General features: G+C 40.9%; 3 protein-coding genes across 3 annotated transcripts; 2 read left to right on the forward strand and 1 right to left on the reverse strand.

Moving 5' to 3' along the window:
- The first annotated feature begins 235 nt into the window (after positions 1-235).
- On the forward strand, positions 236-5,178 carry LOC127784659 (serine/threonine-protein phosphatase PP-X isozyme 2). The gene is made up of 8 exons (XM_052312002.1): positions 236-529; positions 2,556-2,708; positions 3,439-3,501; positions 3,583-3,668; positions 3,762-3,837; positions 3,914-4,182; positions 4,573-4,651; positions 4,731-5,178. The coding sequence occupies exons 1-8, from the start codon at positions 383-385 to the stop codon at positions 4,779-4,781; spliced, it is 924 nt and encodes a 307-aa protein (XP_052167962.1). The 5' UTR covers positions 236-382; the 3' UTR covers positions 4,782-5,178.
- A 4,288-nt stretch (positions 5,179-9,466) lies between these two features.
- LOC127785212 (uncharacterized) lies at positions 9,467-12,137 on the forward strand. The gene is made up of 2 exons (XM_052312642.1): positions 9,467-9,927; positions 11,621-12,137. Exons 1-2 carry the CDS (start codon positions 9,619-9,621, stop codon positions 11,792-11,794), a joined length of 483 nt encoding a protein of 160 aa, XP_052168602.1. The 5' UTR covers positions 9,467-9,618; the 3' UTR covers positions 11,795-12,137.
- Positions 12,138-12,249: 112 nt separating this feature from the next.
- Positions 12,250-15,927, reverse strand: LOC127785210 (grpE protein homolog 2, mitochondrial-like). Its single transcript, XM_052312641.1, has 6 exons — positions 15,658-15,927; positions 14,485-14,629; positions 14,181-14,371; positions 13,876-14,043; positions 13,594-13,722; positions 12,250-12,791 (listed from the first exon to the last, which is right to left on the reverse strand). Exons 1-6 carry the CDS (start codon positions 15,811-15,813, stop codon positions 12,672-12,674), a joined length of 909 nt encoding a protein of 302 aa, XP_052168601.1. The 5' UTR covers positions 15,814-15,927; the 3' UTR covers positions 12,250-12,671.
- Positions 15,928-18,261: the final 2,334 nt, after the last annotated feature.

Below are 18,261 nucleotides of genomic sequence, written 5' to 3' on the forward strand. Positions count from 1 at the left end.
CTGAAACTGTTTGACGGAGCTTGTTCCAAACAGGCCCCATAGTATTAGTAAGCAACCAGCAGCATTCTGGTAAGCTCACCGCCTCTAGCTTGGGCCAGAAAAAAAAAAGCTAACCCCAAAAAAGAAAAAAAGGGGCAGAATGGTGGTAACCTTACCGCGCCCGAAACCCTTGTCCCCCACCCGACCCGCCCCTCCCCGCACGCGCGCCCCCCCCCCCCCCCCCCCCCCCCCCCCCGCCTCCTCCCTTCCTCCGCCTCCGCGCCCTAGAACCTTCCAGAAGCGGCGGCCAAGGCGGCGTGGAAGCTCCAGGTGCGCGCCACCCCGCCCTCCGGAACCTTCTGGAAGCTCTCGGGGAGGGGGGAAGAGGTGGGTGGGTGGGAGGATGGGGACGTCGGATCTGGACCGGCAGATCGAGCAGCTGAAGCGGTGCGAGCCGCTGACGGAGGCGGAGGTCAAGGCGCTCTGCCTCAAGGCCATGGAGATCCTCGTCGAGGAGAGCAACGTCCAGCGCGTCGACGCCCCCGTCACGGTGACCGCCCCCCTTCCCCCACCCTTCCCCTTCCATCTCAGTTTCGTTCGATTCGCTTCTGACGATTTTTGGGCGATTACGATGAGCTTTGCTGATGAGGAGTAAGAAGAATTCGATTCTACTGGTTTCGGTAGCTGGATTTGTGGGCGTAACTCCCCTGTGATTGTGATGAGCTCGTGCTTGGATTACGGTTCTAGGGTTTGCCTGTATCCACTGGATATGCTTGTATCATCGTCCTTAGGATTGTGGTTTTGCGAGGAAAATGTTAGACTTTCTTGCTGCGTCGTTGGGGGGAATGCTGCTGTAATGTGTATGCTTAGCTCGATGGTTATGCTTATGTAATGTCCCGATTTATTGGGAGGCATATCTATATTCTTTTTTCCTGTTCAGTTCCAGGGCTTTGGTGAAAATTGCTGGTATTGTGTGTGCAGCAATGTGGTGGTTTGGGTATTTAGTGCATTTTTGTGCTTGATTGCTGGTGTACTAGTTGAATTGGTCACACTTTCCATGATTTGAAATGGTTCATGGAAGTGTGTAAGTACCCTAGAGATCTCAAGTGCTGAGGATTTTTCCACATTTTGCGATTTGGATTCTTGCATGTTTTAGTAACTTAGTTTGTTGTATTTATTTGTTTACCTAATTGTTTGATCTGACAGCAATTATTGGAACATGAAAGGCTGTAACTTCTACTCGATTAAATCCTTGAAATCAACTTCTTTTAGAATTGCAGCCGATCTGATTGTATCTGCATTGTTTGGAAGATTTAGGGCCTGTTTGGCACAGCTCCAGCTCCAGCTCCACCTCTCTTGGAGCTAGAGCCTAGCCAAACAGTTTCAGCTCTACCTAAAATGGGAGTGGAGCTGGGTGGAGCTCTCTCACAAAATGAACTAGAGAGGTGGAGCTGGGTTTGGGCAGCTCCACAACTCCACTTCAGACCCAATTCCTGGAGTTAAATTTAGGAATTGGAGACTTATTTCTATGAGGAACTGGTAACTTGGTTCAGTGAATACATGCAACAACTATTCACTCCAGCATACATGTGTTTATCCAACATTCCAACCATTAAACACTGCACAGCTGCGTGAGTTTATATGCAGATGATAAGTATATAGATAGATTGCTCCACTAACTTGAAATCTTGAATCTACAATTTTGTTTGCAGCAGCATTTGCTTGCAGAATAAAGCTAGAGTAGTGTTGTTATTTTTACGCTGTCTTTTTGTAATGACTTTCTCTGTCTGGTTGTATTTTATTCTGAAAATTATGTTGATACAGCTGCCATTTTCTACTTGGTTAACTTAAAGCTACAGCTTCCATTAATTCTTGTAAACACATTTCTCTTGGAATTCTTGTAAAGCTGGGATAAAGCTACAGTAGGCTCCATCATTTTTCCAAAAGACAAGCTCCATAGCCTGGCAGTCGTTCTTTCTCTTGAAATAGTGTCAAACTGAATTAACTTAATATTCTGAAGATTATGTTGATACAGCTGCCATTTTTCTACTTGATTTCATAAGTTAAATCATTCTAGCTCTTTGCAAAAGCATTATGTGAAACATGATCTAATCTTATTTTTGTTGTATTGGTGCACAAGAAAGCATTGATTAGGCACGAATTGCGGTTAAATGATATGTATTGGATGGAAGGATGGTAAATTAATGTAAAAGCAACTTTTATTATCAAACAAAGCTAGAGTCCTGAAATGATTTATATTGTAAAATAGAGGAGTTTTGGACTTGCACAATAGCATATCAGTCCCACGTAGGTAGGGTAATCCAGTCTCCCAACCTCATGGTAGAATTTTATTGACTGAACACAACCTAATAACCCAAAATAACCAGTTAATGCCAAGCTTAGTTGCAAAGCATACTTGCATCATGTAATTGGAACATTCTTCCTGGGTCATTATCCTAGTGTTAATGGGGGTATGATACAGCAAATATCTTACTACTGGATATTTCATTAGTTATTTCTCCATAAGTTCAGAAAAAATGTTATTGCGCTAAGTAATATTTTTCTGCTGCACTCAGATATGTGGAGATATTCATGGACAATTCTATGACATGAAAGAACTATTCAAAGTTGGGGGTGACTGCCCAAAGACAAACTACTTGTTCCTTGGGGATTTTGTTGATCGAGGATTTTATTCTGTTGAAACATTTTTGCTTCTGTTGGCCTTAAAGGTATGCTGTTGACACTTTTAAGAATTTTTGGTGTATCTACTTGTTTGTATCTTGCAATATATGTTGATGCTATTCTCCAAAGAAATTGTAAGGAGTACACATTCAATTACCATGCTTTTAGTGTTTATACAGATAAATTAAGGAAAATGGTCACAATGCTCCTCATGTATAGCTGGGTATATGACCTAGTTAAGTAGAAACCTGTTTTTGGAACAATGGCTGATGGCCAGATTGAAATCGTAACATACAAATTTATGCTGATTCCATGAAACCTCTATATTGTGGAATAACATGAGTTAATTATAATATCTCTAATTATAGATAACTTCTTTTGCTAGAATAGATTTGCAGAGTATATGTTGACTATTATTTGCAATAATGCCTAGCTTGAATTGGGGCGAATATTTTAGTAATGTCATTTGCACATGATTTATGTATTGAATGTATAACTGTAAGGTTGTTAAATGTTAACTACAAACTCAGCCACCCACTAGCCATTTCTATTCATGAAAAAGCTAAAAAAATAAGTGATATAAATGAAACTATAATTCAGTCATCAACAAGAAAATAAAAAAGAATGTATCCAGAACTAACCTGATTTGCTAGAAAACCCTGGAAGGATGAAAAACTAACATAAACAATTGATATCCTAAACAGTTGTTCTGTTTGAAGTTTCAAGTTCATGTTATTTAGTTACCCATCCTAACTGCTGTGGTAAATATGCATACAGGTTAGATACCCAGATCGTATAACTTTAATACGAGGAAACCATGAGAGCAGACAGATTACACAAGTAAGGAATCCTTTTAAGCTCATACTACACTAATGTTATGAAAAAAAATATCTTGTCATTGAGCTTATGCATTCTCTGCAGGTCTATGGTTTCTATGATGAGTGTCTTCGTAAATACGGCTCAGTGAATGTCTGGAGATATTGCACAGATATATTCGACTATTTAAGGCAACTTTCTTACTTTTTTTGTTATGAATTAAGAATTTTGCTTCTTTAGTTTAAAATATACAAAAACTGATTGCAGCTTATTTCTCCCTTCAGTTTGTCTGCACTCATTGAGAACAAAATATTTAGTGTCCATGGAGGCCTTTCTCCTAATATTACAACTCTTGATCAGGCAAGTTATTCTCCATTTTTATTTTTAATTTATGCATTCTATTTCTGTTATTGACATATCATGTACCCTCCAACAGATAAGAGTAATAGATCGCAAGCAAGAAGTACCTCATGATGGGGCCATGTGTGACCTTCTTTGGTCTGATCCAGAGGATGCTGTAGATGGTTGGGGATTAAGTCCACGAGGTGCAGGATTCCTATTTGGTGGAAATGTTGTTTCTTCTTTTAACCACACAAACAACATAGACTATATTTGCCGTGCTCATCAACTAGTCATGGAAGGGTTTAAGTGGATGTTCAATAACAAGATTGTCACTGTATGGTCTGCTCCTAACTACTGCTACAGGTACCTTATTATTCAGCTAACATTATAATTATTTTTGAAGTGATCAATCCTGTATATTTTATCTGTTGACAATGATCAGATGGTCCATGTTTGTTTTGATCACTAGTACTACCCAAAATGGGTTGGGAATGGATTGGCTTGCAGGCAATGAGGATCAGATGGGGGTATACTGATTGTGTGAAAAAATAAAAAGATCGATAACATAAGATGGTCTATTGTTCTATTAATATCTTGAACACAGCTATTTATGGTTTCTACTGTTCTGATCTTTTTGTATATTATTATGTTTGGGTTGCTAAAAATAACCTTTGTGTGGGCTATGCTTTTGCAGATCTGTGATTCTTGTATTTTAATCCCCTCACAGTGTTCTTAACCCTTTGAAATTGTCAGGTGTGGCAATGTTGCTGCAATCCTAGAGCTTGATGAGAATTTGAATAAGCAGTTCCGTGTATTTGAAGCTGCCCCACATGTATGTGTTAACGACCTTTATCATTACCTCTTGAACACATTATTGATTAGCATCTAAATTTGCCCATATGTGCATTCAGGAATCAAGAGGTGTTCCTGCAAAGAGGCCAGCGCCAGATTACTTTCTGTGAGGCCGCAGATTCAGCAGTGGGTACAGCATATCCTGCAAACAAGCACCGGCGGATCAAGTCTTGCGAGCTCCCATTTTCTGAGATGAGCTGAGCTCATGCTTTACAAGACTCTTAAGCCAGGAGTGCTTTCGAGATGTATAAATTGATTTTATGTCCCCAGTCCTATCATTTGTAAGCCAAGAGAGTGGCTCACATTTGAGCTTGAGAAAATGCCCCTGTGAAGGGAGTGGTGTAGATGAGGCCACTCCTTTCATAACATGGGTGTGCGTTGGTCCATGATGTAAAATTTTGTTGCTAGCCCGTTTGCCCCCTAGGAAATCCTGTGCTGGAGAATGATATGCAAATGGTGTGCCTGAGTATTTATTGTTGTCAGAATGCAAATGCAGGAAGTTTTGTAGTTGGCATTTGTACAAACTGTCCGAAGAATGCATATCCATTCCTGCTAGGAAATGCCAGTATGTGATGGTAGAATGGTTCTTGTGTTTCTGTTTGTTCCTTTATCTGTGTAAGCTAAGCTGCTTATAAAAAAATATGAAACGGATAGAGTAGCTACTTATAAAAGCTCAGCGTTCAAATGGAATGGTAGTTGCGAATCGTAGATTGTCAAAATGCCATCTACTGTGACAATAAGGGCTCTTCTTCTTTTTACAAGGGCTATGTGATGATCTATGGGCAAATTTTTTGAATAATATTTTTAATAGCCTTGGGAGACTAAGTCAGAAAAAAAAAAGTAGTCATGTCACATGCCTAAAACCAATTGCTGAGAAGCAAACGGGAACAAGGCCCCCAAAAAACCAAAACTCCATGGATGTCTTTGGGTTGGCTGTAGAGGGAACGGTTAAGAAAAAAGATGGAATCACTTTTCCCTGATCGGTCCATCAACGTGGTCAACTTGTTATATCAGGGCACCGCCGGAAGAGGACAAAGTTCTCAAGGAAAGGCTAAAATTGAACAGATCTTCAAACGGCTCCTCCATGAAGGTTAAGACGTCGAGAACGCTGCTGTCACCCATCCTCAGGGGCATACCTATTAAGGCCAACAAGGGTCCTTGGACACCGGTAAAAAATTTCTTTACAGATATAAGCTATGTATTTGTCACATCCTGATTTTTTTTAGGATTTATAAATTATTTAATAAATTATTATTAGAATTTATATTAAATGTTCATTAATTTACAAGTGAAGTTAAATGTGGGAAATAAAATTTCTTAAATATAAAGCATGGATGGATTTAATTTTTATTAAATTCTCCATGATTAATTATACTCTCTGGAATTTTCTCGGATTTTTCGGAGCTCAATTCCTAATTTTAATCATATAAAGAACATTTCAGTAATTATCCGCATATTAAATTAATCATTAAATGGTCTGATTATAATTTTATTAAGTACTTTGAGTGTCCAAGTATTTGAGCATTGGAAGTATTTTTAACAATTCAAAGATCATTTCAGTGATTATTTTAGTTAGAAAAGGTTTTTAAATCTTCTCCTAAGCCGTTGGGCTGATTTCAGTCCAACATCTCTCTCCCTCGCGCGCGTGCTGTGCAGCCCAAGCCGGCCCAAGTCAAGTTGCTCTGTTCTGTTCTCAGCCAACCGAAAAAGTCTAATTTGCCTCCCTCAACACTGTTCATCTTCTACCTCTAGCAGCCGAACTGAGACCGAGTGGGCTCGGTTTTTCCCCTCCAAATCCGACCTTTTCTCTTGTGTTTTCCTAAAATTAGTTGAGGAGAAATATTTCCTTTATCCTCCTCTATCCTTTCCCCCAAGAATCGGACTTTATCCCGAAGAAATCAACGCGGAATCGAATTCGTTTTCGAGTTTATCTCTCCAACTAACCCTCGGATTTTCCGGCTCAAATCCTCTCGTTTGGAGTCCGATCTCTCTAATCCAAAGCTATAAAAAGGACCCCCTAGTCGCCCTCTTTCGTTTGTCCCATCTCCCGAGTTCTCTCGTGCTCCGTAGCGCCGCCGCCACGCCGAGCAAGCCGCCGCCGTCACCGGCCGACGCCCAGCCGCGCCGCGCCGTCGATTCCGTCGTCGCCGCCGCTTCCCCTCGCCACCGTTAGGTGCGCACGGAGGTGAGGAACCTCGGCCGCCCTCTCCCCGCTGTCGCCGGTCGCCGGAGACCCGTCGCCGCCGTCGACCGAACCGCCGCCGCCGCACAAGCTCGCCGCCGGCCGTCATCCGTCGTCGTTCATCGCGTTGGTGAGTATCGTTGAGATCGCGTCGTCGTCCTCTACGCGTAGGTGCCCTCCAAAAGTCCGGCCGAGTCTCCTAGCGCCGGCGAGGTCGTCGCCTATGTCGAGCCGACGTTGATGATGTCATCATGACGTCATATTCCCTTTTTTCTCGGTTTTCTTTTTAGATGAAAATCGATTAAACTTCGGAAATTCATAACAAAATCATCGTAACTCGGATTCGAGTGGTTCAAGTTGCTAAATTTTTCTAAAATCAAGATCTACATGTTAAAAATATCCACATGTACTGTTTATGCTTGTTTTTTAACTGTTTTGTTGATTTTGTTCATTTCTTTAGTTTCCGATGTTCTGGAAGAGAGCGTTTTCGTCGAGGAAGGTTCGGAAGTGTTTACGGAAGTTCAAGGCAAGTCACACAGATCCCAAACAACCCTTTGAGTATGTTAAACCTATTTAAAGCTAATGTTTTATTTCAACTTATGCATTATTTTCGAATGTCATCGGGTGGTGAGACTTTCCCAAATTAATTAATGGCCGAAGATGACTTTATTTTTCTATGGGTTATAATTTGATTAGCTAGAACCTTATATATTGGTTTGGTTCAGCTAAATGCTATATATATATATATATATATATATATATATAATTGCTATAATTGCTTAGCCATGCTTAGAAACATTAGCTAATTAATGAGATAAATCATAAATCATATTACATTATTAATTATGGTTATATTTAATGGTAGCTCACGATGGTTAATCGTGTAATGTTAATTAATTGAGAATTAAAACCTGTTTAAGGTGGGTTGTGAGCACATGGTTTTGAAGGTCGTGCTCATGGCAATTAAGGACCGGTTCGCGACTACTGTTGTGAAACATTAACCGTGCCAACCACAAGCCAGCGTAGGCAACGGCTTTACCTTTTGTATAGCATGATTCATTACGGGACACCAGACTGAGAAGCGACGAGAAGTCCGTGGGGTCGCTGGGGAGTCCATGCCTCTGGTTATATTTATAGATTATGATCCAGGAATGGTGCACTGTGGTGAGTTGTATTGTGCAGGGGGTATTGTCACAGCCTCTATTCGGGTACTTTCCGGTATCGCGACGCATGGTAGACATGATGTTGAGGCTGTGTCTTGTGGGTATAGTGGTACATCTCTAGCCAGAGTAAAACTATTCGAATAGCCGTGCCCGCGGTTATGGGCGGGTCTAACAATGTTTTTCGTGATTAGTCTCACACTACTCATTAATGGTAATAATGTGATAATTAATTTGACTCCTGGTTTGGAATGGATAATTCCTGGTTTGGAGGTTTGATCTGTACGACCGGGGTTGGTTGTTCAGGTTTGGTTGGGCCTATGCAGCCTGGGTGTGCTGTTCAGTGTTGATTAATATTGATGATTAATTACTTTACTATTTTACAAATTCTCAACTCTTTGCTAAATGCTGCTTTCGCGAATGAACCCTATATTATGCCATCCTTTGGTATACTTGTGCACTTGCATATTTGCTGTGTGGCTTGTTGAGTATGTCATATGCTCATTCTTGCAATAATCAATCAACCCTCAGTTGAAGAAAAAGGATCCAGAAGGAGAAGACATTTGGCTTATACCCCAGTTGAGCTGCCTGTGGGAGTGGAGCTGAAGCCATCGCTAGACCGTTAATTCCGCTGTTGTTTTCTTTTCTTTTGTAAGTATGTAACGTTATTATTATGATAGATTTGTATATTAAATTGTTAGTTTGTATACCTCGACTGATTCCTGGACGAGGGTTTTATGCACAAATAAGTTTGGAAATTACTAGTGAATTTCCGGACGTGACAGTATTTATACCATGTGGAACATCCCAACCAAGCTAAATTGGACATCTGAGAATGTTACTTTATGAGTCAGATGAGCATAATGGCCCTTAGTAATTTTCATTCTGGCTTTGCCACTGCCCATCCTGGAAAGCCAGGATGTGATTTTCACCTAAAGATTCCATCAAAGAGAAATATTTTCACAGCAACATCACCAAAGAGTGTCGTGGCACCCTAAAGTATCATCATTGTTGGCCTTGAACAGGCTAGGTTTTCGCATGATCGTGCTTTCTTAGAAAAAAAATACCTAGTTAAGGTTACTTGAAATAATCTAGTAAGATCTTTTTGCGAGAGTTTCTAGCATCTATGTTCTTAGCTTCTAGAATTTAACAATTCTTAAATCTCTAGATCCTCAAATAAAGTAGAGTTGTAGTTTAAACTGTTTTGCTCCACGGCTTGTATGCATGATACATGATTAAGCGAAAAAAAGAGATTGTATATAGTTTTGTTTTCTGGTGCAAAACTGTGAAATTTTTAAAATAAATCTAAATTAAGATATATAATTCAAATTTGTCAATGGGTTGCATTTTTATTTTATTTAATTAAATTAAAGATATTATAATTCCTCATTTGTGCTCGCGTTCCATCTCGTGTAGTGCGGATCTCTCCTTTTTGTTCTTGTGGGCCCCACTTGTCATTCTCTCGGCGAAAAAAAAAATTCCTCTTCTCATCTCCTCCCTCCGAGTCATTTCCCGCACCGCCGCCTCCACTTCACCCGCCTCGCCGCCGCCATCGCCGACGTCGCCGCCGCCGTCGCCGCGGCGAGCTTCCCGTCCGGCAGGCCGATGGACACCGTGGGCGCCCGCCTGAGCCGCTCGTCGACGCGGTACGGCCCCGTCGGGAACACCGCCTCCTCCTTCAGCGGGCCCGTCAGGAAGTGGCGCAAGGCCTGGGTCCCCATCGCCGCCGGCGGGGCGGGGTACGCCGGGATGATGGGCCCCATGGGTGTCTCCAGGGGGAACAAGGTGGTGCTGTTCAGGTGGGCCCCGGTGAACGGCGGCTCGGCCGGGGGTGGCGGTGGCAGCGGCGACGGCGACGAGTCGGCAGCGGTGGCGGCGGCGGCGGCGGCGGCCACCAGGCGGCGCTTCGTTCCGGTGAGGCTTCTTCTTGGCTCCGTAGATTGGCTCGCTGCATTGTTTGTGTTTGGGTCCGATTTGCTTGGCATTTAGGTTTTCTCCATTTCTTAGGATTTCGATTTTGGTTAAAAAAAAACTAGGGTGGGGAGGGATAATTCCAGTTTGTGATTGGATGAACATTTTACACTTAATCTGCGCAATTAGATTCGAGAAGCTGGTCTTATGAAAATCTGTTGGTTAATGTGTTAGGCAGCTAGGGTTTGGTCATCAACTTGGGTTTTACTAGGGTTTATAGTGGTGTAATTCTTTTCTTATAATCTTCTAGGGGTTTCTTAGCTGATATTAGCATGAATACCATCCCATTATCTTAGCCGCGGGGATATTGGCTGGATGCCTAGTTCATGCGTTCTACTCTGATCTGTAATATGATATAATTATGAATGCACTCAATTATTCAATAGGGCTTAGTTTTATTTGTCTTTCCTTAGTTGGTTGCCAATGATGTTTCTGTTCATGTTACATCTAGATCAGAGCTACTAGATGCACTCAAATTTGGAATATCAGATATTTGTGTACATGGAAAAAAAGTGCCTGCTACTAAGGAGTAGATAAATCTATTTATCCCCTTCAGCTATTGTTTCAGTCTAGTTCCTAAACCTCAACACACCCTCAGTTATCATTAGGATCTCTCCCTCTTCCTCCCGTCTCCCTCCAGAAAATCTCATCATCCATTGCTGCGTACTGATCTCCTACCAGGTCAAAATTTTCCCCTCTGCCTTCCCATCCAGGAACGGAGTGAGAAGCAATCCCAGCAGGAGTTGCTGCGGCCTTGAGCTCGTGACCATGGACCTACCAGTATTTTATGGAAGATTTGGTTTCCTGGTACATCATCCTATCATATCTTCGATGGCAACATGTATGAGCTGAACGGGTTGCCTAAACAGAGGAGCAGCATCGGTACTACTGTAGGAAGCAAAAGCTGAAACTAGCCAAATTAGATCTAATAAAATAAGCATCCTTGAAGCCCACGAAAATGGTTTAAGAGTGGAAAATATAGATTCAGGCAAAGAGAAAAACTGTCTGTTTATTCCCCACTCTATCCAATTCCTCTGCTAAAGCATAGAAACAAAGGGAGGATAGAGGAAAGGAAATGGGAGCAAGAGGAAAATGTTGGAAGCTGACATGCTGGGCCTATTAGTTATGGGATTTTATAATTGAATCACTGTGGCTAAATTTGTCCATGTAGGCAGCACAGAGCCACAGACCATTCCTGACTGGATGCCATCTCAGCAAACCGTACAACAGAAGTGCTCCCTCTTCTGTTCATATAATTGAATAGTCTCTAAATTTTAATAATTTCTTATCGCGGAACAATTTCATGTAATCCCATCCTGATTCCTGAGCTGTAACTATCCAACTATTTGTATATAATAGTTACACTTACATATGTTATGTGGTCAGTGGTCGCCTCTTCTCCTTAGTGTTGAAATAACTAATACAGGATCTGTTGTGACCAATTAAAACAATATATGCTTCTGAACATTATTCCCCTCCCACTCAACAGTATATTCAGTTTCTCATGTTCTTTTAATTCCTTTGTTTCAGGGACTATCAGTTTACCCCTGCTATGTCAAAGAATTTTTCAAATTTTCCATGTAAATTTTCTTTCTGAAAAGCCATGCAACTCATATATTTATGTATCCTCTTTCAGGCTTCAGGCGTGGCACAAAATTCTACCAAGAAGAGCGGCAGCACCGAGCTGAATTTGAACCTTGGGTTGGAAGATCCAGATGACGACAGCGATGCTGATCTGAGCGCAGACGAGCAACGTGACAGTGGAAGTAACCAACGCTCAGACAACAGACTGAAGAGAAAAGCCTTTTAACCGCCCAGTCCTTTGATGATGAGAACGTACGTGGTCATGCGAGGCCACTCATGTAATCTTATTAGCATCTATCTCCTAGCTCTTAGCTTGTGTTAGGCATTAGCAATTGTGTATTGTAGTCCAGAACAATGCATTAGCCAGTTGTAGTCTTATTAGCATCTTATGCCAATATGCCCCCTTCCATGTGCTGATGATGTAGCAACATGTTATTACACCAAGTGTTAATGCATGAACTTGTCAGATTGGAAATAGGGTTTGTAACCTGGTGCAAATAGCAGCCTTTGCACAAGTGTTATCTTGCTAGCCTGCTAGTATTAGTAATGGTTTGCCTTTGGTGATTGCATTTGGCTTTTCCATGTTTCCTTTTTATGAGCTGCATTTTTTCCATTTTTTTGTATAATAGAGTTGTGCATCTAGTTATGTTCTGAAAGATGGTTTGCTTGGCCAGAGCATGTTTGGAGAACAAGAATCTCATGTGAAAACTTATAATTATCACAATACTCCCTCCGTCTCAAAAAAAAATTCAACTTCTGATTATGAATCTGGATATAGACTATGTCTAGGTTTGTAGTAAGAAGTTTTTTTATTGGAGGGAGGGAGTAGGTTGTAATAAATGTTCCGTTTAAGCAAGCATGCTCTGCTGTAGCTGACATGACGTCGAAATACAAATACGCACTTGCATATACAAGTAAAAAAAAAACACTTTGCTGCAGCATCACTTGCAAAATCACAATTGTCATTGCTTACAGTGCAATAGCTTGTGCTGGTTAGAACAAAAAATAACGCTCCTCTTATCTTACATGGCTCATCCTCATCTCCAGGACCAAAATGGGACATCGTTCCAACTATCTCGTTAAGTGAAGTAACAGCAGCAAACTTAAACCTCACTCGATTTCTGCTCAGAATTTTCTGCTGCCTCCTCCGTGGTCGTGGGGCCTCCCTCTGTAACACCGACTTCTGCAGGGCGCAGAACACGGTCATGTAGCATGTAGCCCACCTGAAATCACATTTTTTTCGTCATGAATACTGGCAGCAAGAAGATAAATATGCCTTTATCTGAGGAGACAGACAACAATCTACTTGCAATAGACAGGCTATATTTTCATACGTCTGATTCCAGGGCATGTCACGGAATCATATTAAAGATGGGACTTCAGGCTGAAACAGTGAAATGATTGACACGCAGAACCAAACACCTTACTTCAACAGGTATATGCCAGCATTAAAAATATAAGAAACTCTAAGAGAGTAAATAAAACAAGATCATAAACCATCACATTCTAAGGTGAGCAGAGATACAGATGAGATCAAAACAGTAGGGAAGTTAACATCCATACCATAACATGTAACTAACCACCAGTGACTACTATTCTGTCGAAGTTATGACAGGAGTTCCTAAAATAGTTCATCAAGATTACTGCACCAGCTTCCAAAGAAATGGTTGGGTATTCGAATAGGTACGTATCCAGCACAATTCAAGAAAACAGTGCCAAATTGTTCAGATACACTAGGTGACATAATAAGTGCACATCAGGTGACGGAACAATATCATGAATTTAATGTTCAGAAACGCCCTTCAAGCAAATTGTTCGAACTTTACACAAATGGTCACACAACTATAATGGTGGTGCTTCTAAAGAGCATTGACAAATTACCCCAAAAAAATTCAAAATAAGAGGATTTCAACCAATCCAACAGAAGAATACAATCATAGATCATGATTAACGCTTAACCACAAGATGCTTAGGTTCCCCACAATATGCAGAAACATGGATATCAGAAAATGCACGATTCCATACCTTTACAACAGAAGCTACAGTTCCTGAAGGTTTCGAGGGGTCAGGAATTTGAAAGATTGCACAATGTCTACTAGGATCAAATTTCTCATTCAAAGGATCAAACTTTTCAACTCCAAACTTCTTAAAAACCTGTTCAATTTTGAAGGCATAGATTGAATACAGGGTACACTGTCAGTTTCATCATACATTAGTGGGAATATTGGTTGAGAGAAATGCTACTAAAAGGCATTGTACACAAGTTTCAAAATCAAAGCATAAATTATAATATCCGCAACAGATTACCTCACCAAGTTGTTTATCTGTCATGTCCACACCCTCCAACAGTGTTTTTAGTAGTGGAACAGCTCCAGTAGAATCTTTAGATGTATCTATTTTTGAGAAGCTTTCCTTAACAACAGATGATGCTCTAGTCAAATTGTCAGCGACATCTAACAGGCTCTTGGAGAAATTCTGCATATATAATTGCCATAGACTATATAAGCAAGAATTAACAGTTTAAATGCAACTGAATGTACATATAAAGTATATAACAGCATCTGCGTGATTTGAAATTTCAAGATGGAGGTGCATAGGTAAAGACAACAGACCTGCACAGCATACTTTTTTGAGTTCTCAGATTCACGCTTTGTCCTAGCTATGACATTTTCCATTTCTGCATAACTTCGCAAAACCTTGTCCTTCATATCATTGATTTCTTCATCTTTTGACTTCAACAATCCATCCTTCTCAAGAACTAGCTGCACCAGATCCTCCTTTGACAAATCAACGTCTTCAGTGCCTGAATCAGGAAATGCAGTTCATTTAGAATCTCACTTCTTATAGGCTTATGCCATGGGACATGGAGTTCTGTGAACCTATCTTGTCATGTTTTCTCAATTGAACATGAACTACCTTCATTTGACACATTTGTGGCATTCTCCTGGTCCTTGCGTTGGTTTTCCTCCTTATCACTTAGTTCCGGGGAAGTGGATGAAAATCCAAAACGTTGAAAAATGGTAGTTGAGTATCTCAAGGGCTGATTCAACATATATGGGACCTGCTTGTCAAAAAAGTACGTAACCAAATTAAGAATATAAAGGATATGACAATGTCTTCCAGTTATAACTGACACCGTTCAAGTTATATTGTGTGTGGGTTGGGGGCAGGGAACCTCACAAAATAAACGATGAGAAAGTAACTTTATTTTTAAAAATAAAAAGCATGAGCTCTGCTAATTCTTTGCTACAAGAGCATAAAAATACAAAGGTGCAGGTGTGATTCAAGAAAGTGATACATCCAGAACAACAAGTTGATCCAGTTGCTGATGGCTATCCACCTGCTTCCAACTAACTATTTATTCTTTTATCATGGCAATGACTGCTGAAGTTAGTGATGAGGAGTCCTCAAAGATGCGCCGGTATTTGTGTTTACATATATGCAAGCATGAGTAGTAAGTTCAGGTTGAATCCCCAAAATATTTAGTGGACTCAGTGTTGCATAGTGGAAGTGTATGTTAACTGAATGGCTATGATACAATGGTGTACCAACCATTCATAGTATATAAAATACACTCAAGTCTTCTTCTTGAATACTAATCGTAATTACTAAAAAAAATGAGGTATCGTCCAACTTCCCACTCCTGCTTGTATCAGAGCTGGTGCAGCATTGCAACAAAGATACACTTATGAAATAAAATTGAGTGTGGCGTAGTCATTCCTACGATGTATTATCGATCATGTTACAGAAGCAAACTATTCATACAAACAAATACTTGATCTCCATTAAACTATAATTTCTGACAATTACTAGTTTACTGAACATAATAATCTGCCACCCCTGCGACTTAAGGGCGGATTCTCTTCAAATTTCTCCATCACCATTATAAAATAATACGAATAGAACTCTAAAACCCTCCACAAAAACATCTATAGACAAATTTTCCACAGCGCAAGCCACCTGAAACGGCACATCCTAAAACCCTCCCAATCCCCCTTGTGACATCTCGGCGTGCGCAGAGGTGGCGAAGAAGAGCACATTAAAACTTCACAACAAGCACCACGAGAGGAAGCATAGAAGGATTCTCACCCCGAGCCACGGCTCCGCAGCCGCCGCCTTCGCCGCGGTCACCACGGGCAGCGACAGCGCCGCCGCCGGGCACCGCCGCCGCCTCGCGGCCGACGCCGCCACCGCGGCGACGCATTGCCTCGACGCCCGCGCGAGGAGGCGCGACGCCGCCACCATCTGGTCGGTCCCCCTCTACGTACGCCCGCGGCCGAGTCGAGGGGGGGAGGATCGGAGCGGCTCGGTTGGCGGCGGCGGCGGAAGCTTCTGGAAGAGAACGGCAAGCTTTAGCTTGCGAGAGGGGAAGAAGACGATGTTCGTGGAGGAGGAGGGAAAAATGACTGTTATGCCCATGGACATTTGGACACGGATGCGGTGTGTGTAGCCAATAGGTCCAGGGGTATTTGCGTCTTTGCACAGGGTGGTTCATGCCATCAACTTATCGCGCAAGAAGCTTTATTAAGAAAATGCGAATAGTAGGGAGTGATATAATTTGTCTAGCCCACTATTTTGTGGAGCTAGCCGGAAGATTATTGTGCGGTTCTCCAAAAGCTTTATTAGGATGTGTTCGTATTTGTATAGTGTTGTTTTATTATTATTGCGAGTATTAATCAGAGTAATAAGGTAATAGTATGAACAGTGAGATCATTAATTTACATTAACAAAGTAAGCGATGCCGGTAAAGAACTGCAACTTGTAAAACGAATCTAGGTGCTCCGGTTGTTTTGCTACAGAATGTTCTTGTGACAAGGGGTGGATTAGCCTTTGATTTGATGAGCAAATACAGACCTATGGTGATAAAAAAAAGTATGTAAGAGTCTTTATGCTACCTAGCATGAAATTAACAAAAAAAAAAAAAAAAAACAGGCACGAAATTGACTGGTCATAAACTATATGAGCAGGGTTCTATTCTATATTAAGGAAATCACAAAAAAAACTGTCAAAAAATTTTAAACGTGGTTTAGAATGTCCAGAATAATTAAAAACGTGAAAAACATTTTACCAAATTTAAAATAGTTTTTTGAAAATTTTGGGCGAAATAGTATCCTATTTGAGGGAGGGGGACCCAAATTCCTGAAATGAGGTGTTCGTAGTTGTTTTTTTTTTTTTTTTTCCGAACACGCTGGAGAGCTATCCATCATTATATTAAGAAGAGAATGGAGCCAAGTATGACAAAAAAAAAAAAAAGACTCGAAGAAGAGAGAGGCGTTTGCAATTATCACACTGTTTTCCCCTTCCATACCATCCCCTAAACATGACTGAACTGACAGTACATACTAGGAGGATGAAAACAGTACCTTATTTATCAGACATATGTACTAACAAGGCAATACGAATTAAACTGGAAAAAAATATTCCACAAGCACTAGTGTGTTTTTACTTAGTACATAACCAGCATGCAAAAGATCAGCCAACTTTTACTGAACTTCTTTTTTCTTCTTCATCTTACCATTTGTACGATACTCCTCATACATCCCTTGTTTTTTCAGCACAAGGCATTATATATTTGCTTTGATGTTTTAGGCACTCAAAATGCGAGATTGGTCTGAATGAGAGGATAAAGGGAAACAATGGGGAAACGCCGTTTACCGCCATTGCGGAGCAAGAAGAATAGCCAGCAAAAACGCAGGATGCCACCATTGTACACCGCCGCTGCACGGCCTCCTCAAGAATGCTGGAGCATCAGAGAGCGTGTCAATTTCAGGATCGCAATTGGAAGGTATGAAAAACAAATGTTCGCACAAATCTTTGCTAATATTCAGAAAACTTGAGGTTTGTGACTAGCAGATAGCTGAACTAGACACACCCAATGTAGATCACCTGGATTGTCCTGTTAATCTCCAGATTTCAGCTTTCTGACTAGCAGATCACTGCAAATTTGTATATTCAGATTGCATCGCATTCTATGGAAGTACTTTAGTATTGGTGAAAAAAACGTTTATTCAATCATGTTTCTGGGGCTCTGCAGATTTGGTCAGGACTGGCCTAGAGTTGCACAGTTTATCAGCACGAAATCTACTGGTCAAGTATGTATCTGAACATGTATTCACTGCCTGCCTTTTAAACTAGCAACAGAATGCAATGCATAGCCTTATGAAATGTATAACCTCTTAACCTATTTTGCTTATCAGATCTGTGTCTATGCCGAGGAATATTTCCTGAAGCGTCACACACATAGCCCAGTGAAGAAAAAAAGGATTCTGATTATCAGCTCAGGTTGTTGACAGGAGCAACACATTTAAAGTATTTCTACGCTGAAGCAACTGCAATTGAAGAACTGAATCATCTGAATTGTAAACTATGGGGTTGTTCAGATTAATAACATTTTAAACCATACCATTTTTTTGGTAAAATTGCTAAAGAGAGTTTTTTTTTATCAAACTTTAGTAAGTGCATAAGGAATCCTGCCAACTTGACAATATTGTCAATTTACCAAAATTTGGTAAGGTTTATTTTGGCTACAATCTGAACAGCCTCTGAGTCTCAAATGACCTCAAGGTTCCACCACATGAATCATTGATGGTATTATTTCAGCTACAAATAGTTACTCAAACTGCTATCTGCACCTTGCAAGGGAAATCTCCACTGGAAGCGTGGCCAAATTTCACAAAAAAATTCTACTCATTG

Source organism: Oryza glaberrima, chromosome 9 (assembly GCF_000147395.1).
Source record: "Oryza glaberrima chromosome 9, OglaRS2, whole genome shotgun sequence".
In the NCBI taxonomy this organism is placed as follows: domain Eukaryota; kingdom Viridiplantae; phylum Streptophyta; class Magnoliopsida; order Poales; family Poaceae; genus Oryza; species Oryza glaberrima.